Raw genomic sequence first — 22,908 nt, 5'->3', positions numbered from 1 at the left:
ATGCTAAATTTTTCAGAGAAAATGAGACGTCTTCTCTAAATTTTTCGAAAAATAAGCTATTTTCACTAAGAAAAAAAATATACAATTCGTTACACTTGTAGCATGGTTTACAATTTTGTTTACATTTCATGATGTGGTAAGTTGTTTGCCATTGATTTTAACATTGCTTGAAACAATCAATGATTTCGATTTTTACGCACCATGCAATGTCATCCATGATGTAAAGTAGCTTAATTCATTGAAAAGACTAAAAGCTTTCATATTTCTATTTAGATTATCAAGTGATACATTTGTTGATTTTAAGTAAATCAGTGCAATTTATGGTTGCAATCTCATCCACAAAAGGACGACAAATACATACACCATTACCCAAATAATATCAAGGTATTCTCTCCATGAGTCTGTTAAAAGGTTGTGATGTATATTATTTATAAATTAACGAGGATCTCTCTCTCCATAAAAAGTAAAGGTACACAAGCAAAAATCAGTGGAGACTCAAAACCAGAGATAAACAGGTAACTGTTCAGTACGATCCTAGATTTTCTCAAAACCAATCATCAAACACAAATGAATAGTCAATGATTATATAAAACTCAAGGTACTTATAATTAAGCAACAGAATTTTCAGAATCTAGGCAGTTCCGAGTTCAAAAAATTAAAAAACATGTTACATAAACAAGTTGGGTCTTGATGCCTTGTATGTCGTCTTGAGCTTCCTAGTAGGTGGCCTCACCTTCCTGAACACCAAAGGGAACTTGATCTTGGAGTTATGGAACTGTTTGGTAATCTCCCTCTTGCAGAGTTTAGCCGGGATAGTTGCTGTCTTGATAATTTGGATGCAGTGATGGCGAACCCTGTGACGAGAAGCCATTTCGGTGTACATCTGTTCGACAGCACCATTCAAAGTGGTATCTCGGTACTCTTTGTACATGTTATGATAACCAGTCCTACTTTGGTAACGCAACCAGATACCATAGTTCTTGATTGTGGTCGGGTTCTTCTCAAAGATCTACTCACAGAAACAGAGAGGATTGTTAGAAATAAAAGATCAGTAACATATTATAGAAGGAACGAAAAATGTGTCCTTGGAGGTGGAAGAAGGGATTGGGAGCTCAAATGAAAGAAGAAGAATAGACTTCTGTAGGGAAGAAAGAGAATAGACTTCTGTAGGGAAGAAAGAGATCTTTGGCATATAAACCTAATAAAAATTTGGATATCCGTCCAAAAATACTTATCTTTTCAAATCTTTCTCATATTAATAAATTAAGTTGCCGCAACTGGAAAGATTTTACACCATTCTATATGTATGCAATAGGAAATAAAGCAACCTTCAGGAGGAAAGACGGGAAACGAGAATTAAATGATGGCTTACACCATCACAACTAAGCAAACAAATAACAGTTGTTTTGAATGCAGAAACTACAATCATTAGACATAACTATTGTATATGTAAATTCTAATATCAAATGAGTCAATTGCTCTAGTTATCCAACACCATATATACCTTCTAAACTTTCCCTTTCCATTATTCCCCATAGAGCTTGGTGCTTTAAATTGTGAGATGCACACGCCCAAATCAACTATAAAGAATTGATAGTTTAAATTACAAGTGAAGAACAGTTGGAAATTCATCAAGATAGAAAAATTCCTATTCAGATTCATGTTCTTCCAGTTTAGTATTCCTCAAATCCAAAAACTGAACATTTTAATACTCCTAATGACAGCTTTAAAATTTCTGGAGGGGACCAAGCAGAAAAACTACAGATCAAGGCAGATTTAACCAGTTTTAGAAATATTGAAACAGGCACCGTGAGCATTTTCAGCAACGCAAAATGAAAGTAATACATCAAAATATACGTTTCGATCAAATAGCATTTTAAAAGAAACAAATTTCCCAACTATTGAAATCAGTGCGCAATATTTACACTAAAATAAAATTAGACTTGAAGGCACACCTCGTTAATAGCGAGGACTTGACCATTGCTCTTCTTCACCTTCTTGAGCTTCCTCAGGAAATACCTTTCAAATCATAATAACAAGACGTTTCACTATAATCATCAACAGAAATCAATTCTATACGAAACACATTACGTATAAATTAATTGTAGCTGAGGTCGAACCAGAATTTGGACTTGGCGCGGACCTCATTGGTGGCCCAGAGCTTCATCCGGTAGATCTTCGGGTGCTCATCTGTCTCCGTCGGTAGAGCTCTCCCCACCACCTGGTACTGATGAAACTGCACATAGTACAAAGACGCACAACAGCCGTATAAATGTTTCCAAATCTGAAACCCCTATTTTCATTAAACAAACGCCACATACATATAGAGTGGAGGAGTTACCTTGTAAGTCACCATTTCTGATGAGATATTTCTTCGGGTGGGCGGCGTGTATGGTAGTCTTAGATGCTGCGTAGGGTTTTTTGCGATTACATGAAATGAAGAAACCCTACGTAGTAATGGGCTTTCTCTGTTTGTTACTTGGGCCTTTGTGTGGGCTGGTTTATCCGGAACCGGTTGTGTTGTCCATAATTAACTATTTGATAGAAATTTAGGTCGAAGTCAACAATAAATTTGAACTTGTTGTAAAAAGGAAAGTTCATTAGAATTTATTGGTGAATGACAATCATACCCCTGCAGCTCTAGAAATTATTACCATTGTAACCTTGACTCTGCCCTATAAATAGAGGGTTTTGATTCTTAATAAAACACACAAGTCTATTGACTTCTCCCCATTTTCTTCTCTTTTCTCTCTTTTCATAACACAATCACATATTTTATAAAATTTATAATTTTTCAACCATACATTTCGTCTATTTTTTTTTATTGAAATTTACTAAAATCTGATTTTAATACACATTAAACAGCGGCTTAATGAATTAAAGAAATTGCTACGAAATATTCCTAATGTATGGACGATGTGCAAAACATCACTAACGTTCAAATCTTGGTACTAACCTCAAATCTTTTTTGATAATCTACTAATTTTGCCATTAATTGTGCACGTGAAATGAGAAACGCAAAAAAGGGAGAGAATAAAACAGCCCACACAATGAAGTGTCGAAAAATGGCAACATCAATAGACAGCTCCCATTATCCTTCTCAACGGCAAAAAGGCAGTCTTATCTAATTTTGCCGTTATTTATGAAACAAAAATAAGGACGAGGACAAAACAGTCCACACAATGTCTGAAGCATTTATATAAAAAAAAAAAAAGGCAAAATCGAGGAGCAAACCCCACAGTCCTTCTCAATTGTGAAAAGGTATTTGCTCATTAAGCCCTATGTAATTTCAATTCCACATGGGTTCCTATCGAACTCAGATCGTTCAGGCGAGATAGTACCAAAATTTAAGTAACTTCAAAATCGAATAAAGATTCCTAAATTCCTAATATTCTTCAATTCATTTTTCCTTTGACTGAATATAGAAAAGTAAAGTTAATTTTTAGCAATTTAATATATTCAAATATGCGTTGAAAAGCCGTTCTTCTCGTATGTAAAAATGTATCTAAGATTTCAGCATTGACCAAATAACAGATCTTTTATTTCAAAAATTAATTATTTACTTATAATTAACTTTACTTAAAAGTAAACTTCTAGAGTTTACACGAACAGAGAACATTAACGACCAATCCTATTTATTGAAGAGAAGTATACATAGATTTTCCTCCTTGCAGAAGACCTAACTCCGATATTGGACATAAGCAATCTTGAAATAGTAATAATTGACATTTATTTATTGACTCTTCCTCTGTTGTATTGCAAAAGCATGTTTGGGTATTGTTTGTAAGCAATATAAATTATAATTAGATTAAATGAGCGATTCATCAGTGGACGAGCAGAATTATCCTCAAGTTAATTCATTCAACAGACATGAGAGCATTGACATTGAACAACACCCTAAGAGTTCATTTGATTGCAAAAATGGAATTGAATTGAAAATAAATTTCAAAAAATTGAATTGCTTAGAAATTATTTTCCTGATAATTGTAAATTATCATGTTTGATTAGGATAATTTTTCAAGTGAAAAATGTTGAAATAAAAGTGTTTTTTGATCTCCTTTTGACTTTATTTTATATGAAAATTGTCAATTAAAGGAATATATTTTACTGGTATTAGGGATGTAATTTGTTCCATTGCCAACACAAAAAAAAAAAAAAAAGGTCGAAAAAAAAGTCCTACAATTACTGAGGAATGGTGATAATTGAAATTCAAGGAAAACATGGAAATTAACTTAGGTGGCATAAAAGGTGGAATTCGAATTCTAGAGAAAATTATCAAACAACAAAAAATTGGAAATATGAAATTTGATTTCCAATTTTCATGAAATTGTGGTGCAATCAAACATAATGGTTAAATTAACACAAGACCATAATATCGAACATATCAACAGCAAGAATCCCAATTCAGCCATCTTAAGTTCAAATAGGCTAACATTTGGATAAATTATGAGTTCTGTTTTCCGAATTAACTAAAATAATTGAGGTAAAGACGGGAAACTATATATATATAAGAGAGAGAGAGAGAGAGAGAGAGAGAGAGAGACCTGAGGTGTAAACCCAAATTAAGTTATGCTGAAATAAGTCCCACATATGCCCCACATAAGATCAAAACTCCAGTGACAATGTACGCAGCAGCAACTATTTTGGGTTCTTTAATTCCACATAATTCAAGGTGGTGATGAAAGGGTGCCATCCTGAAGAATCGAAAACCCGTTTTCTGAAAATATTTGGTTGTCCTGAAAATGCATACCTAAGAAAGAAGCAGAGAATTGAATTGCAATTTATATCTTCGGAGAGAAGGTGTTGAACACAATTATTCTGGGAGTAAATCAAACTTCAGTACATTTACAAGGTGCCCTAAATGATACAATATGATATGCTTGACAGCAAATCAATGATTCACGTACAAAAATTAATGGCCATTAGACGTGTGATACCATCCAATAAATGATGGAATTAAAGAAAAATATCGTAGTGGTCATCAAAATATCTATCAAATTTTGCAAAGCACTAAAAAGAATCAAGCATTTTGCATAGTCTCAGAATAATCACATATCTTGTGGATAAAATACCTGTATAATAACTGAAAGTACTTCCAAGACAAAAATTCCAGATGAAATAAACAGCGGAAAGAACATTCCTGTGCAAGAAGCCATCGCAGCTAGAGCGGCGCCTAAAGCCAAGGCTCCTGTGTCACCCATAAATATAGATGCTTTGTACCGGTTGTGCAAAAGAAAACCAACACAGGCTCCAGCCATTGATGCTCCAAATATAGCAACATCTGATTTTGGTTGCAAAATTTAGTACCCAACAATGAATCTCAAGGCTAATGCTGGTAAACATCATTAATATCTTGAAAATGTCAACGTAATATGCAGAGTACCAGCAAAAAAATCTGATTTTAAAGATGAAATGCTAAAACTTGGTCATCATAACTTGAAAGGTAAATATTGGCATACTACCAGAACATATTGGAAGCACTGCAATCGACATTCCAATAAATGTCAATGCAGCAATCCCGCCAGCCAATCCATCAAGCCCATCAGTTAGGTTAATTCCATTTGCCATGGAAACAAAACAGAATGAAGTCAAAAGTGGATAAAATTTTCCCAGACAAACAAGGCCTAGAGGTGCAGGTAAAGGAACCACCATTTTCCTGAATTGAGAAAAAACAAAAAAGGAATGAGTAATACAACTGGTTAAGATCTAGTTATCTGGAGTTATCCATGTAAAAATTCTTCTAGTCTACTTCGAACTAATGCATTGACCTAGACGCACAAAAACTCATCACCGATTTATCGAACTATTTAGATGCCATGATACCATGAAAATCGCAAAGCATACAACCCTGTTTTTGATAAACAAATATACAAAATTTAATTCACACTTGAATTTTCTGGTATTAGTGTTATACATGCAAAAATGAAAAGCATCAATGCACCGAGTTATTTTTCAATTTTTTGATGAATGCTTAAAAACCATTGAGAACCATGCATAACATGACTTGGTAAGCTCAGTAACACCTGACAAAAAGCACAACAGGTTAGAAACAGTTCCTACACTTCAATGCTCAAACCTTGCCAATACAATGGCCCTGTGACTGCAGTGTCAGAATAATTTCCAAATAACTTATCGGCTTTCCAATAAAAAAATAAAAGTGGTTATTACTGCATCATTAGATTTTTATGGGAATGTCAAGCTCTTGTATCTAGAATTGTCACCATCAACAATAGAATAAGGTAAAATTTGTTACTTCCAGGGAAGGTATCAGCAAGTACACATGATGATCAAGTTAAAAGGTTCCAGCCGTCCTCTTGAAATGTGCCATTATAGAAATGTGAGTTACCATTAGAAAAAGGTTGGTCAAATTAGTTACTAGAAGGTATACATGCTGTAAGGTGATGATACATTTGTGGTGTACAGCCAACAGGAGAACCATGTCCCAACAGCTACCTGTGCAACACCAAAACATCACATTAGTTCAATGTAAAAAACTGTTAGCTCTAGGATAAGTTGTAGAGAACACAGAAAGTCTTGGAAGGAAGTCATCAATGAAGTTTCACCTCCAACAAAATTCTCATCCAACCAGATAGACAACTGTTCTTATTCTTGAGACTCAAAAAATCATCAACAAGTCCTATAGCAGCAAATGCTAGAGTTGCTGCTACTGCTCCAGAAATTTCCGCAGATGAAAAACCAACAATAACTTCTGCAACAAGTGCACCAATGGGTACAAAATACAATCCACCCATTGTAGGGGTTCCTTTCTTAGAGGAGCGTTGAATGGGTGCTTCATTCCTTCTCATTGATCGAAGCTTTAAAATACGAAATAACGGGACACAAATATAGCCTATACAAGACACAACAACTGCAGATATCATAAAAGGGCGCATCAAGTAAAATGGTGCCAAGGGCAATCTGACAATTCGCCATGCACACTGATCCACAAGGAAAAGAAGCAATGTTGAAAACGTGATTAGTCCGACATTGTTCAGAATCCCATACACAGTCCTGCAAGAAGAGGTTTCAAAAAGAGCCAAGTCAGAATAAAGAAAAGCTTTCGCTAAGCTCAGTCATTGGTTTCAAAAGAAAAAAAATCCTTTCTCCCCAAATTCTCAACCAACATATGATTTTTGATCAGAAAGTTTCACACACACACTTGAAGCAAACGAGATTGAGAGGTACTTTCTCACTTTTCAATATATTAAAAATATTGATTACAACCAATATATATACACAAGATGAATAATGAAAAAAGGGAAACTAATCTTCTAAGTTAGGAAGAAAATTATCCTACCAAAACTACAAGACTATAATCACTAATTACTATATCTTATCCCCTTTCCATACTCGGTCCTTTTCTACACTCCCCCTCAAGTTGAATTGTATATGTTGATTATGTTCAACTTGTGAATAAGGTCGTCAAATGTTGGTCTGGATAACCCTTTTGTAAATAAATCTGCCGTTTGTTCTTTTGTAGGAATGTATGTCATACAAATTATCCCATCGTCCACCTTTTCTTTGATGAAATGTCTGTCCACTTCTACATTTTTGGTTCTATAATGTTGTATTGGATTGAGAGAAATGTTAATAGCTGTTTTATTATCACAATAGAATTTTATTGGAGACTCCACTCCAACCTTTAGTTCCTCCAAGAGTTTCTTTATCCAAAGTCCTTCATATATTCCTTGTGCAATGGCTCTAAATTCAGCTTCAGCACTACTTCTCGCTACCACAGTTTGTTTCTTACTTCTCTAAGTTATCATATTTCCCCACACAAATGTGCAGTAGCCAGTAGTTGTTTTCTATCTTCTATGAATATTTCTACTCCTTTCCTTTGATATTTTCCAAAGAACAGACCTTGTACAGATCTTTTCCAGAAGTTCCTTTTAGATATCTGAGAATTTTATATACTATTTCTAGATGAACCTCTTTAGGAGAGTGCATATGTCGATTGACCATGCTGACGGCGAAAGCAATGTCAAGTCTAATGTGTGTGAGATAGATCAATTTACCGATTAATCTTTGATATTTGTCTGTTTCCACGCCTTTTCTTTGATGAAATGTCTGTCCACTTCTACATTTTTGGTTCTATAATGTTGTATTGGATTGAGAGAAATGTTAATAGCTGCTTTATTATCACAATAGAATTTTATTGGAGACTCCACTCCAACCTTTAGTTCCTCCAAGAGTTTCTTTATCCAAAGTCCTTCATATATTCCTTGTGCAATGGCTCTAAATTCAGCCTCAACACTACTTCTCGCTACCACAGTTTGTTTCTTACTTCTCTAAGTTATCATATTTCCCCACACAAATGTGCAGTAGCCAGTAGTTGTTTTCTATCTTTTATGAATATTTCTACTCCTTTCCTTTGATATTTTCCAAAGAACAGACCTTGTACAGATCTTTTCCAGAAGTTCCTTTTAGATATCTGAGAATTTTATATACTATTTCTAGATGAACCTCTTTAGGAGAGTGCATATGTTGATTGACCATGCTGACGGCGAAAGCAATGTCAAGTCTAATGTGTGTGAGGTAGATCAATTTACCGATTGATCTTTGATATTTGTCTGTTTCCACGGTTTTCTAGTGTCCTTTTTCACTTTTCCTACCTCAATAGGTGTATTACTTGGTTTGCATCCTAACTTGCCAGTTTCAATTAGCAGATCAAGAATATATTTTCGTTGGGAAACACTGATACCTTTCTTAGATCTTGCAATCTTCATTTCTAGGAAATATCGCATTTGACCAAGGTCTTTTACCTTAGATTTAGTTGCTAGGCACTTCTTTAATCTTTCTATCTCAGCTATGTTGTCCCCCATCAAAATAATATCATCCACATAAACAATTAAGATAGTTTTTGCTCCATTTCTTGATTGATGGTAAAACATGGTATGATCCGACCATCCTTGTTGATATCCTTGAGTTTTCAATACCTTTGCAAATCTATCAAACTACGCTCTAGGTGACTGTTTGAGTCCATGTAAGGATTTCTTGAGTTTACACACTCGATTTTTCTCATTTAACTTGTTGAAGCATGGTGATGTTGTCATGAAAACTTCTTCTAATTCACCATTGAGAAATGCGTTCTTAATGTCCAACTGTTGAAGTGGCCAGTTTAAATTCACTACTAACGACAGGAGAACTCGGATCGTATTTAATTTTGCCACTAGTGCAAATGTTTCTGTGTAGTCAGTACCATAAGTTTGAGTATACCCTTTGGCAACTAAACGAACTTTGTAACGTTCTATTGTTCCATCTGCCTTGTACTTCACAGTAAAAACCATTTGCAGACTATAGGTTTCTTGCCTTTTGACAGTTTTACCACTTCCCACATTTCATTTTTCTTTCAAACTTTTATTTCCTCCCTTACCACCTCTCTCCATTTGGGTGACTCTAAGGCTTCTTGAATGTTTCTTGGAATTTCTGTTTTGTCAAGGTTAGTAGTAAAGGCACGAAATTCTGTAGATAGAGTACTATAAGACATAAATTTTGAAATAGGATGTAAAGTACATGATCTGGTTGGTCTTCTGAGAGCAATAGGTAGATCATTACTTGGATCGTTGAAAAAGGATCTTCATTAGTTCCTATATCCATTTTTGACTCTCTTGGTGCTTTAGTTGTGAGGGTTTCATTATTCTTCGATTTAGGCTTTCTTGTGTAAACCAGTATCTCTTTGTCACTTTGTTTTTCTCCATCTCCCCTTGAATTCAAGTTTTTTGCTATATATGGCACACTAGGAGGATTAGTATATGTGAGATCGGATGAGGAGAGATCAATGTCCAAGAATTCATGATTGGAGAGTCCAAGAATTCATGATTGGAGAGTCGATCTTCATTAAGTTCTCCCCCATAGGAGAAGGTTTTGGAAAGTAAGGTGTGGTTTCAAAAAAGGTGACATCGAGACTAATGAGGACCCGTTTCCCCAAAGGATCATAACACTTGTAACCTTTTTGAGTAGGCGAGTACCCAATTAATAGCACGTGGTTCAAGTTTATTTCGGTGCTAGGAGTGAATGTGTACAAATGCAGTACTACCAAACACTTTTAAGAGTAGGTTTGAATTAAGACGGGAAGTAGGGAAGCATGTTTGGAGGTTTTTTAAAGGTGAGTCGAATGAGAGGGTCCAACATTAGATAAGTAGATGTTAGAATTGCATCTCCCCAAAATGTTTTAGGCATATTCATTGTAAACATTAAGGCACGAGCTACTTCTAGTACGTGTCTGTTTTTCGTTTAGCAACCTTATTTTGTTGGGGGGTATGGACACGTAAACTTTGGTGGACTATTTAATAATTTTTTAAATAGTCTTGCAAAGTAGCGTTGAAATATTCCGTGCTATTATCAGTGCGAAGAATTTGAAGTTGTGTTTGAAATTGTGTCTGGATCATGGAATGAAAGTATATAAATACTAATCGAACATCGATTTTTTCTTTCAGTAGATAAACCCAACATACCCTAGTGTGATCGTCGATAAATGTGACAAACCACTTTGTTTGGGTACGGTTAGGAGTGCAAGAGGGTTCCCATAGATCGCTGTGAATCACAGCAAATGGTTTGGATGGTTTGTACATTGATTTTGGAAGATGTACGCTGATGTTTGGCAAATTCACAATTTTCACATTGAAACTCAATAGATATTTTATTCATGAAAATTGAAGGACAAACGTTTTAACTATTGTAAGCTAGGATGACCTATTCTATTGTGCCATAACAAGATTTCACTATCTCTAACGATAGATGTAGAATTATATTGTGAAAGTTGACCTAGTGAACTCACATCGGCTTCCTCGAAGTAGTATAGCCCATTGCATTCTTTAGCCCTGCCAATCGTCTTATCCGATGAAAGGTCCTAAAAGACACGATAAGATGGAAAGAAATTAGCAGACCAATTGGAATTTTTTGTTACTTGACTAACAGATAACAAGTGACAAGACAGATTGGGAACATGAAGAACAGAATCCAATGTTGAAGACTCGGATATTCGAATACTCTATTTTCCTGCAACAGCGGAGACTGAGCCATCAGCAATTTTAACTCGAATGTTGCCAGGACAAGTTGAATATGAAGTGCATAGATGATATGAATCCGTCATATGATTGGATGCACTGAGTCAATAATCCAAGTATTTTTATATCTTGAAGTATTTAAGGCTCTAGGAAAGATACCTTTGTGGGCTAGTGAACTAGAGAGACCTTTAGGAGAAGACTGAGAGAAAGTTTGAAAGCTCGTGAATGGTTGATAGAGTTGTTCCAGTTGCTGGGAGTTAAATGTACCGCTTGAAGTTGGTTTATTTTTGGTTTCAACCTTATAGCCCCGGCTCCTCATGTTTTGCTTAAGTTTCCAGCCACTGGGTTTCCCATTAATTTCCCAACACGTGTCTATTTTATGACCCGGCTTGTGACAATACTCGCACCAAGGATAGCCCCATTGCTTTTGGGTTGACCCATTTATATTTCCTTTTGAAAAACCCAAACCATCACTTCCATTTGAAGGCCCAATAATGTGTTCAAATTTTGGCCCAAATATTGGCCTGTTACGCTTACTACTTCCTGGCCAGAAAACGTATTCTTTGGAGGTCCATTTCTCTTCCCAGCCGAGGCCGAAACTTCTCCAGTACCTCCTTCATCGTCACCTGCTGGCGAGCTTCTTCATGATGCACTTCTGCAAACAATTCTCGAGTGGACGGCAATGGGAGGCGTCCTAGAATTCGGCCTTGGACTTCCTCGAGTTCACGATTCAGACTGGGGAGAAATTCATAGACTTACGTTTTCTTGCTTCTTCTTGTACAAGGTGATGTCGTCGATACACTTCCATTCTTCTTCACAGAAGAGGTCGCGATCTTACCAAAGAGATGTCATCTCCATGAAGTATTCAGTGGCATCTCTTGTCCCCTATTTGGTCTCCCATAAGTGGGTTTTCAGTTCAAAGATTTGTGAAGTATTAACAGTGTCTAAGTAGGCGTCTTTTACAGCATCCCATGCATCCATCGCTGTAGGAAGAAATAGATAGGTTTCCATATAGAGGACTTCATCGAGTTCACTAGCCAGGCAATTACCATGGAGTTTTCAGAGTGCCATCGTTGTTACAGGGCTATGCCGGCAGATTTCTTCGTTTCGCTAGTAAGGTAGCCTAGCTTCCCTTTTCCATCAATTACCAATTTTATCGACTGGGCCCATTCACGATAGTTTTTCCCATTCAATTTCTCAACAGTAAGCTGAAACGAGGAATTCTTGAATGCATTATGACCAATTAAGGAATTACCCTCTGTTTCGGCGTCCGACATTGTAGACACAGTACTGTTGGCAGGGAATTCCGCCATGTTTGCTAGATTAGAGCCTTTGGCTCTGATACCATGAAGCAAACGAGATTGAAAGGAACTTTCTCACTTTTCAATATATTAAAAATATTGATTACAACCAATTTATATACACAAGATGAATAATGAAAAAAGGAAACTAATATTCTAAGTTAGGAAGAAAATTATCCTACCAAAACTACAAGATTATAGTCACCAATTACTATATCTTGTCCCCTTTCCATACTCGGTCTTTTTCTACAATACTATATAAGATAATTTATATCCTCAAACGCTACAGGAGAAAAAAAGGGACAGAAATTCTTTCCCCAAGCATAAAGTGTGACAAGCATGTAATTCGATTTAAGATTAGAATGATAAATTTGTTTTAAATTGGATACTACTATTTCTTTCTTTTACTTGTCTTTCGAGGCTCATCCTTCGTCCCTAGCATTTTTTACCTTTCAGCTAGCTTGAGGAAACAAGGGTGGGATTAATTCTTGAAGTACCAAGATCAAAAGTGATAACCATAGTGAGGATTGCTTCTCTGAAAAGAGAATGGGAGAAGAAAGAAAAATACATAACAATGTCATTCTTAAAAGACAAATCAAGGGTGTGTTTGATTGGCTTTATTTTTTATGAAAAATATTTTTTCAAAAGTTGGTTATGTAACTATATTTTACTCAAAAATAAGGAAAATATTTACTTTAGTGAGGAATAGGTTTTTATTTTTCAAGCAATTCACCCTCTCTCATCTACCACCGTCCATTTCATCTACCCACCAATAAAAATGGACAGGTACATTATTTTCTAATTTGAAAATTAAATCAATCAAACACATTTAATTAATAATTTCTAGGCAAATAAATTGCCTAGAACTTATTTTTTTTCCAAGCAAATTTCATGTTTGCAATCAAATGCATCCTAAAGGTTTTAAGATGGTTACGAATAGGGCAATATTAGTCACTCTATGACATCGGATACAAGAAGAAACCAGAACGTTGGCTCAAGAAAGCAGAATATGAAGAAAAAGAAGCATCAGATAATATTTCATATTAGTTCCAGCAGTAATTCATCCTGGTTGTACTGTGCCTTATCTTTTTGTATGCAATAAATAAATGGGGATCCACATAGCAGGAAGAAGGCACATAAAGATTGGCAAAACAGCATAAAAGCACAGATGGGAGTGATTGTTGGGAATAAGTGGAAGTTTGTTGCATAAATGATGGTGCATTTTATTCTAAAAACATGAAATCAACCAACAAGAAGTCAACCTCTTTTTTGTTAGTAAAAAATGATTAGTATACATGTTAATTTGATCTTACTTGTTTTTCTTTTCTGCTCTTCCAAGCATCGCAAGACGATGAGCCGTCACTGTTATGGAGTCATCACTAGGAAGAAATTTCTCTCTCGAGGTAGGTAAATCAACGTCAGTTATTGGCTGTAATATGATTTCCCCATCACTATCTTCGCCACTGGATGATAAGATATATTCAACTGCCCCACTGCTCTCCCCCCAGTCAAGTGAGGAAACACCCACTGAGTCCTGGACCATGAAAACATAACACTCATCAGTCACAAAAAAAGTAACAATAGATGAAATAACCAGAGTCAGACAACCAGGTGTATTGTAAACCAGCCAACTGACCAAGTATGGTTGGTGCTAAGTAGCAGCCACGAGTATAAAGAATGGAAGGCAATCAAAGGCCATTGATGTTCCAGTAATTGGTTATTCTTCCTTTTAAATCAGTAATTTACACTCCCACTTAACCAATATGGTACAGGACCTTATGATGGAGTTTTAAATAGAAATGGATGGGATCGCACACCACAATAACAGAGGCTGTTCTTATACGAAATAGTCCATGGAGTCACTCACCATCCCCAAAACAGATAATGAAGAATAATTCTTCTGCAGCTTAAACAATGGCTCAAGGCTATTTAAGGTTGAGTATATGAACACAATTATTTGTACTTATAAGTTAAGCTAACATATAATATATAATTTTTCCTTTTCATATTATAACTTTTTACTTTTTCTTCTTACGAGTTAAAAATGCTACCAGTTTTCGCGCTAACACAGCTACAGTAAAAATAATAAACTCTTTTTTAAAAGAAAATTTGACTAAAAATAACTTAAATATGCTAATAAAAATATTACCACCTATATTTTCTTCTATTTCCATCTCCATCCAACAATGGCTGCCCTGTCCACCTAGTTTACTCCCAAACTCCATCTGTATTACTTGCCCCTTGGACACCTGACCGCAAGAAGACTGCAACCTCCCTCTCTCACTACTTAATGTTATTCAATCTACCAAAGAGATGATTGCTTATAAGATTCAATTTACCCAAACATACATGTTCAAAGACATACAGTACTTAAAAAAAACAAAACTATTAAACCTATTAGTAAGTAAATATACTAAATTTAGCATAGCAGGCCCTGGATCTCTGTGTTCTAATTAGATACACAATCACATAAATAAATTCATCAGGATACTGCCCAAGTTTTATTTCTCAGCATTCATTTTTCCCTCTTTCCTCTTCTTTGTCGTTGAGAGGGTTACAAAATTTGTTCAGGAAACGAAAAGGAGAAATAATTAAGGAAGTCAGTAAATACATCATCCATCGCCCGAACTTGGAAAACCTTTCGCCGCGCATATTTTCGAACCCGTGATCCAGAAATCTATTCACACAATAACGAAAAAAAAAAAAAAAAGTTATTAATTTGCAGTAACCCCAAAATTACATGTACCATTTATATACATTCTATCAGCATTAATTACCTTGTGATCAAAACAATAACACAGCTTATAATATCCGCAGAAAGAGGAATCGAATGAAACGCGAGCAGGTACCAGCCTTGAACCAGAAAGAAACCCTAGATGAGTGAAACTTCTAAAATTCGTCGTACTCCTAGCATGAGAACGCATTTCTAAAATTAATTGAGTCCATTACCAATTAGGGTTATATATTTATCTGTATATTTTGGGTGTCTTGTACGTATGCATATACGGTGAAAATCTCTAATACCATCTTTTTTACAAATTATTTGCCACGTGTACTATAATATTCGTCCCTTTCCATCATGGTCTGCTGATTATTTGCCCAATTTTTTGTGTAACAAATAATCGTTGATTTGTGAACGAGAATGAATTGGGACTGCATGGATATGTTCTCCATTCCAAAGTAGAATAGGGACAAATAAACTATTGTCTTGAGCCAAAATGACAGAAGAAGAGAAAAAAATCGAACTAGGAAAAAAGGGAACCAGTCATCACGACATCTTTGCATTTCGAAGTCTTTTTGCAAAGTTGAGTCAATATCTTAATTGCGGTTGAACATCACAAGAGTTTGGATACTATGCATTTCAGCCAACGAAGAGAAAAGTACAACATAATATAACACTTAAAGATATTTTCACATCTTTTGGTCCACAATGTCATAATATTACATCCACAAATCGATGGCAACACTGCTGAAATCTCTCAAATACAGATTTGAAGTAACAGAACACACCATTAACTGAATAACCCCCACTTGATATTGTAGACCTCATGAATATATTTACATTGCCACCAACAGGCAGATGTTGAAACGGCTCTCTTATGTTCAGCAAAGCTTAGAAGTTACTTTACAGTATCTTTTTTGATTAAGTGTCCGCAGCTAATTTTCAAAGAAGTTAATCTAAGCAACTTTTAATCTTAACCAAACATGGATGATCAACTAGAAGCCAGTGGTCGGCCTCTCCCCAAAGTAAATCCTCTGGTTCCATCAGGCATTCTTGGGCCTGGAGGCGGCTTAGAGTTAGAGGGCTCAATAACATGACTAGAAGCATGCGATCCATGGCCTGAAAATATTTTAACAATGTTATATGTCAAGATAATGGAACAGGAGATGGAAATTATAAGAGTAACTTCTACAGTACCATGTCCATTTGTGCCGTAATGTTTTGGTTTCCTACCACGCCCTCGGTTTCCACCCTTATGCCCATCTCTCTCTTTAGGTAAATGTGCCCCATTTTTCTCCTTTGATAGATGCTCCCCATCCTAAGATGCATAAAGACGGCAAACTTTATTTACATATTTGAAACACTTATGCTATGCAGTTTGCTGAGAGGGCATCATATCCCACAGTTACGAGCTCATGAATATTTCATTTATATATATTTTTTTTTTTTTTTTGGGCAAAACAATACTAATCAAGCATCAGCTTCTTCAGCAATAACTGATGTATATGAACTTCAGTATTAACTGTAATTTACCAAGGACAATCCAAAAAAGTAGCTTTATACAAGATTTAAGATGCACCTCTTCGTCATGTGAATCCTCATGATGCTCGCTTGAATAGTGGTTCTCCTCATTCCCTGCTGGATCAGACACTTGCGTGTTGCTACTCTTCTCTGGCTCCGATTCCCTCCAAATTTTTTTCTTCTGTCCAGGCTTGCTCTAATAGGACAAAGGAAAACTAATATTCTTACAATTGCCATGCACATGATTCCATCACCAAAAGTGAGAGGGAAGTGATAGGACCACTTACCGCTTTCTTAAGAAGCTTGACCCTTAATCCAAATCTCCAATCTTGTTCATTATTTAAAGTGACCACCTAAGTTCGAAGAAGCATTCTGTAACATGCAAGGTAATAAAAACTATAAACAGCGTGTGGCATCGCACTTACAGCTTTCTCAGCAGCCTCCACAGTGTCATACTCCACAAGAGCATGTAACTGCATGTAGAAACCAGGAGACATTAACTGGTCAACAATTACCACCTTTCAAGCCTGACAAGCATCTATCTACGAAACTATTTCACTATGCGATCTCACTGACTTGTGTGTGTTTATACGAGCCCTTTTATTTTACTTACTCAAAATATGGTAGCACTTGATGCATCAGCTAAAGAAGAAGCTTGCAATTATAACCATTTCTATGAAGACAGATTCTGGAGTGGGAGGACATAGAGATGGTATCTATCTAAAGCCTTTTCCATAAGCTCTAAATATCAACACATCTGAAGTTTGTATTTTATGGAACCTGTATGGGACCTTGAGTTACTTGAGATCACGAGAGGACCCAACCACATCCTACATCGCATTCCCATTCTGATTATAAATAATTCAAACTGAAAACTACTTTCCATACCTTCCCACTCAGCAACTTTTCTGCAATTGTGCATTTTTTGGGCTCCATTGTAGCATGTGGGTCACGGATGGTAATATGCTTTATGCTAAAAATTTGAAAGAAGAACTGTTACAAGGCCAACCAGGAAACAAGTAACATGGACATGGCATAAATGCAAGAACAGGGAAAGATGCATACTTTCCAGCTTCACCAAACACTCGCTGAAGGTTATCTACTGAATGATCCTCCGGCAAATTCTCCACCAAAACAGTGCACAGCTAAAGACAGATCAAGATTTAAGATCTTTTAATACTACATGTCAGATTAATGATATCATGTTTCATTCGAGAAAAAATGTTACCATTGGATCCTTGACCTCAGCTAATGGAAGAGGATGAAGACGCTTCACCTTTTTCCCATTGGAACTAACTACCTGCAGTCAGCAGGGGCAGTGATGGACATCCAATCAAATTGCAACCCAATCCATCAAAAATTCTAGAGTATTCCATAGGTTGTTAGCAAAAGGGGTAAAAGGATAATAGATAGCTAGCAAATTGTCTATAAATGTAAGGGGGAGTTGGGATATTCATTCATTCACGTGTATGTTGAGTCTAGTGGGAGAGTCCCGAGCCGAGCCTCTCGAATGCTCTGGGTTGTTTGGACTCCTTTCTTACGTTCATTTCAATAAAATTAATCATTTCCATTTCAGTTTTCATCTCTGCATTAAACCAGTCAGCTTTAACAGTTGGGGTTCTATCAATATGATATCAGAGCAACCATTTTGGCCCTGGGGTGTTACGGTTGATGAAGGAAGGCACGTAGAAGTCCGGGAAGCAAGGATCGATGAACTAAAATCAGAGTTTGGGGCAATGAAATCTGAAATTATGAAGGTAATGTCCGGGATGATGGAGAAGATGGGTATGATGATTAAGAAGTGGAACGTGCAGGAGAAAAATATCCGCATCGCGCACCTACAAGAGGAGCCGGACAGGAGGAAAACTGAGAAGCCGGACGTGAGGCAGATTTTTGTTGTTGATGAATTTTCAGACCGGAAACAAGGGGTTAAATCAAACTGGGAGCTAGCATAGGATGAACGGTGCGGTAAATTGCACATATTATCATCACCATCGTCGAAGGAGGAGAAGAGGTCAGAGCAGGATTTGAAGGGAGCCTCTATGAAATTGCGGAAGCAGGAGAAGAAGAACGAAGGAGAATCCAGAGATTTAGTGGAATTAGACCATGACCAGAAGCTGGCCCAGCAAGGAAATTGCAACATTTCATTTAATCAAGCCCAAGACGTAATGGGCCCATATGGGGTAAGAATAAATGGCCCAATCACTACTTGCAACCCTAAAAACCATCAGATGTCTCCAGTTTTAAGCCCTATTCTGCTACAATTGGGCAAATGACTATACCACAGGTGGAGGGAGAAGAATACAACCGAGCATCACACAGGAGATGCACACAACGTTTCTCTCAATTGGTTCAAAGGTTTTCATCAATACAAACATAGAAAATCTTACATTGAAGGGAACTGGAAACGGGAGGAAATTGGAACTAGTACAAACGAGCATCCCAGGAAGGAAAAGCAATTGGTAGGGATCATCTCAAATCCACCCTTACCTTCGAAATTCCGACAAAATTGGATGAAATTGGACTTAAGCCAAAAGGCAGGGATCATCGTGACGAACTGAGGAAAGCTGAAAATCGAGATCGAAGGTTGGAGATATTGGTTTTCAAAGGAAGGGAACCTGATGGGTGGATATCTCGAGAAGGCTCAATTCCAAAATACGTTCTGGTGCGGAAGCAGGAAGGAACGATTGAGGAGAACAGGAAAAATTTCGAGGTTTAGGCAGCTCCGACAGTGATGAAAGGAAATGCCATTAACCGATTGAAATTGGCCCAATGGGTGGAAGTTAATTGAACTGGCCTTGTAATCTGGGACGAGGAAAGGATGCTAGGGCCTTGTGGTTTGGGCCATATCATTAAATGGGCCCATAGGGTGGAGGACAGCATGGACTCCAAGAAACAAGCCCACTTACCTTACAGTCCATATTGGAGCAAAATTAATATACACTGGCTAATAACTACAAGCTCACTCCAAAAATGGTTCACCTTTATGGAGTTTCGAATTTTGAAGTTGAGCTACACTTCCACCTTGAGGACAAGGTGGATTTCGAGGCGACGAGTAATGATAGACATCCAATCAAATTGCAGCCCAATCCATCAAAAATTCTAGAGTATTCCATAGGTTGTTAGCAAAAGGGGTAAAAGGGTAATAGATAGCTAGCAAATTGTCTATAAATGTAAGGGGGTGTTGGGATATTCATTCATTCACGTGCATGTTGAGTCTAGTGGGAGAGTCCCGAGCTGAGCCTCTCGAATGCTCTGGGTTGTTTGGACTCTTTTCTTACGTTCATTTCGATAAAATTAATCATTTCCATTTCAGTTTTCATCTCTGCATTAAACCAGTCAGCTTTAACAGTTGGGGTTCTATCAGGCAGACTGACTAGTGACAAGAATTTTGGACAAAAATGAAACAACAGAAATAGCAAAAGACGGCAGTTTGAGAAACCAGGTAACATTAACAATCATCAGGAGCAGCGTTACTTTTTCAAAATATCTGGTCAATAAGAATACAGTTACAAAGTACAGTTCCAGTGAAATTAAATCACTTACAAGATGCTCAGATTCCCTGAGTGCTGTCACTATCAACAATATGTCTCTTGTGAGCTTCTTCATCTTTCTTAAAGAAGCAATGACTCCAATAGGAACTGGAAGACAGAAGACTGATTTTATCTATGGGAGTAGATATAGGCACATAGCTTGCTGTTTTTAGCTATGAAAGTAGATATGTTGTGCTATTTTGGTGGTGCCTCAATTTCTTATGAACTTACTAGTCCACAAAAATGTTATATTGCCAGTAAAAAGAAAGGCAATGAAGGGGGTGGGGGGATCCTAAATTGTCGCTTTTTAGTGACTAACACAGTTTCTAATTCATTCAATGGGAAAAACTACAAATTTCACTGCGATCACCACAACTTCAAAAAATCTGTATATGTATATCATTCCAATTTTAAAGATAAATGGAACACATATTTGACACATTTCATTAGCAGCACCAAGAAACAACATCTTGGAGAGTGACTTGTTCACTTGAAGAATAAGCTAAATATCCAGGACAAGCAGCTCCAGCCCTGAAACTTGGCACGCTATAAATTTGAGCCCTAGGTTCTGTCCTATGCTATGAAATTCTTTTTGAGTATCTTAATTAGAGATAACAACGCAAATGTACAACATTCCCTTTACATTTAAGTGGTTCATTGGAAAATTTAGCTTCCATTTGGAAAGAATTAAACGGTTTAATTTATAAATAGACAGAAATGAGTAGTGGATAATACGTGTTGGTCTATTAGAATGAGTGGTTGAAAATGAAGTTCGATCATTTATAAATGATTTAGAAATTTTGCCAAACGGAGGCTAATAATCTCATACCTGAGAAAATAGTGTGCAGTGAATTTTTTTATGGAAAAAGGTCAACTTCTACAATTTAGGCTTTTACACTTACAAATTTTTACGGATGATTAATTACCATATTTCAGAGAGCCAACTTCAGAATTCCAATTAGTCAGTTTACCACATTCGAAAACAAAAATTATATGCAATTTATAATGGTTTGGAATTCCTGGTAACTCTGGGTAACACAAGTAACATTGGAAAATGGAAAATCTAATCTAAAAGGAGAAAAAAAGAAAAGAAAAGGAACTAGAACTCACCAAACCCTTCCGCATTTTTAGTCACATACTTCATCAAAAACTTGTCATTTGGCAGATTTTCATCACAGAAATAATACTCTACCTGCAAGATGAATCAGATTTTAAAAGCATACTTGATTAATTGATGCACTTAAAAGGCAATATTGCAAGAATTAGATTGCAATGAACCCCGGTAAACCCTAGATCATTTCCTTTCCATACCACTCAACAAAGATCTTGAAAAATCACATGTAAGCATCCAGCTATTAGATAGGCCAAAACTTTTTAATCAGACAATAAAAGCACTCAAGGACTCGACATGCCCCTTACTTTAAAAATTAAATGCAAAATCAAGAGAAGATTATACAAAACCATCTCCGATTCTAATATTCCTAAATGCCAGATAAAGAGAAATAAGTTGCCTACAAAAATTTAAAACACGACCTGTGAAAACATATTTCAAAATGGACGTTACCCTCACACTGAAAAGCCCTATCAAACTCCAGATATCAATATTTTCAATTTCATAACTAAACAAAGTGCGTAACTTAATATCCGACTAACAACTCAAATTTTAAATGAACCCTCCACCCATTCTAAACCCTCCTAGTAACGAAAGTCTTCTGCACAATAATCATCAGTTATCCTCAGTATTCTGCAAGACTTTAAGAACTTACTGCACAATAAATCAAGATTTTGATACTGCAAATAAGTTCCTATAGTCTTGAAGACATTGAGAATCATAACCGATATAGTGTATTAGTGTGAATGATTTTCATTATTAATGAACCTTGATTCATATCAAGAACTACTAACGTAATAAAATCAACAGCCTAAAATTTCAGTAAAAGTTAAAGTAAAAAATAATTTTTTTTAACGCTATACACAATTTCCTAAAGTCCTGAAAAACACCGCGAATCAACTATAAACCCTACTCCAGATCAGCAATTACTAAGATAACAAAATCAACAGCCTATATTTCAGTAACAGGTAAAGTCAAATCTACGCAAGAAAGCAAATTTAAACTCTAAAAAACTTGCTTGTTTGATGATCTTGTTCCGAAGATCATCGGATAGCACGGCAGTCTGAGGTAGATCGGACGGCTGGGGGAAGTGAGATTCAGCGAGTTCCGGAGATCCCACCGGTAAGAAATCAGGTTCATGATCGAGGTCAAGATCTTGATCATGATCTGACGGTGGTGACGAAGAGGTAGGAATTAGGCCTTGTTCCATTAGTAGCAAGTGAGAGGAGAGAGAGGGCAATGATCTCTCGAAGGGAAATTTTCTATGGAGGGTCAAATTTATACAGCCTGAGCTCAAACGATACTATTTTCGGTAACGGAATCAAGAGATGTCTAGTTCAGTCAAAATTGTAATTAGAAGATTTTTGATCCCGTTTGTTTAAGTAATAATGATAATGAAAAATATAGTCGTTATGATTTCACATAAGAGATAAAAATTCAAATATAGTGACTTAATGTGATGGATAACGTTCATATTTTTCATTTTAATAACCATATAACAGGAAACAAATAGGGGTTATGTGTTTTAGAAGGTCAAATATTGGCTAAATTAACTATCTGGGAACCTTTTAGAGTGCTTAAATAAAATTTAAATAATAATAAAATATACATTTTTATTGAGCCTATTATATCTAATCAAATTAAATTAAAATTTTCACTTTTCTATTTTTAACCACAAAATTTTCAATAAAGTCACGTAAAAACATTTCATTCT

The 22,908-nt window shown here is 36.2% G+C and overlaps 2 protein-coding genes across 8 annotated transcripts; both read right to left on the bottom strand.

Moving 5' to 3' along the window:
* Positions 1-557: 557 nt before the first annotated feature.
* Positions 558-2,469, bottom strand: LOC111397115 (60S ribosomal protein L18a-like). The gene is made up of 4 exons (XM_023023860.1): positions 2,342-2,469; positions 2,121-2,236; positions 1,956-2,019; positions 558-1,009 (listed from the first exon to the last, which is right to left on the bottom strand). Exons 1-4 carry the CDS (start codon positions 2,354-2,356, stop codon positions 668-670), a joined length of 537 nt encoding a protein of 178 aa, XP_022879628.1. The 5' UTR covers positions 2,357-2,469; the 3' UTR covers positions 558-667.
* LOC111397113 (phospho-N-acetylmuramoyl-pentapeptide-transferase homolog) lies at positions 2,428-22,535 on the bottom strand. 7 transcript variants are annotated; one of them, XR_002703151.1, is made up of 11 exons: positions 22,213-22,535; positions 21,194-21,275; positions 20,097-20,191; positions 14,919-14,984; positions 13,621-13,841; positions 6,564-7,011; positions 6,389-6,453; positions 5,437-5,656; positions 5,073-5,281; positions 4,545-4,750; positions 2,428-2,534 (listed from the first exon to the last, which is right to left on the bottom strand). XR_002703151.1 is itself a non-coding variant. In XM_023023853.1 (11 exons), the coding sequence occupies exons 1-10, from the start codon at positions 22,402-22,404 to the stop codon at positions 4,568-4,570; spliced, it is 1,755 nt and encodes a 584-aa protein (XP_022879621.1). In that variant the 5' UTR covers positions 22,405-22,535; the 3' UTR covers positions 2,428-2,534; positions 4,545-4,567. The 7 variants fall into 7 exon arrangements, 6 of the variants coding, with proteins under 6 accessions (XP_022879621.1, XP_022879620.1, XP_022879622.1 ...); XM_023023853.1 differs by having other exon boundaries at positions 5,463-5,656; XM_023023857.1 differs by lacking the exons at positions 2,428-2,534; positions 4,545-4,750; positions 5,073-5,281; ... (3 more) ...; positions 13,621-13,841; positions 14,919-14,984 and adding exons at positions 15,678-16,148; positions 16,227-16,347; positions 16,609-16,746; ... (3 more) ...; positions 17,616-17,695; positions 17,779-17,850 and having other exon boundaries at positions 22,213-22,506.
* Between the last annotated feature and the right edge of the window lie 373 nt (positions 22,536-22,908).

The sequence above is a fragment of the Olea europaea genome, chromosome 7, assembly GCF_002742605.1.
Source record: "Olea europaea var. sylvestris chromosome 7, O_europaea_v1, whole genome shotgun sequence".
Taxonomy (NCBI): Eukaryota; Viridiplantae; Streptophyta; class Magnoliopsida; order Lamiales; family Oleaceae; genus Olea; species Olea europaea.
Note: the sequence above shows the minus strand (reverse complement) of the source record. Positions and strands in the feature narration are given on the sequence as shown.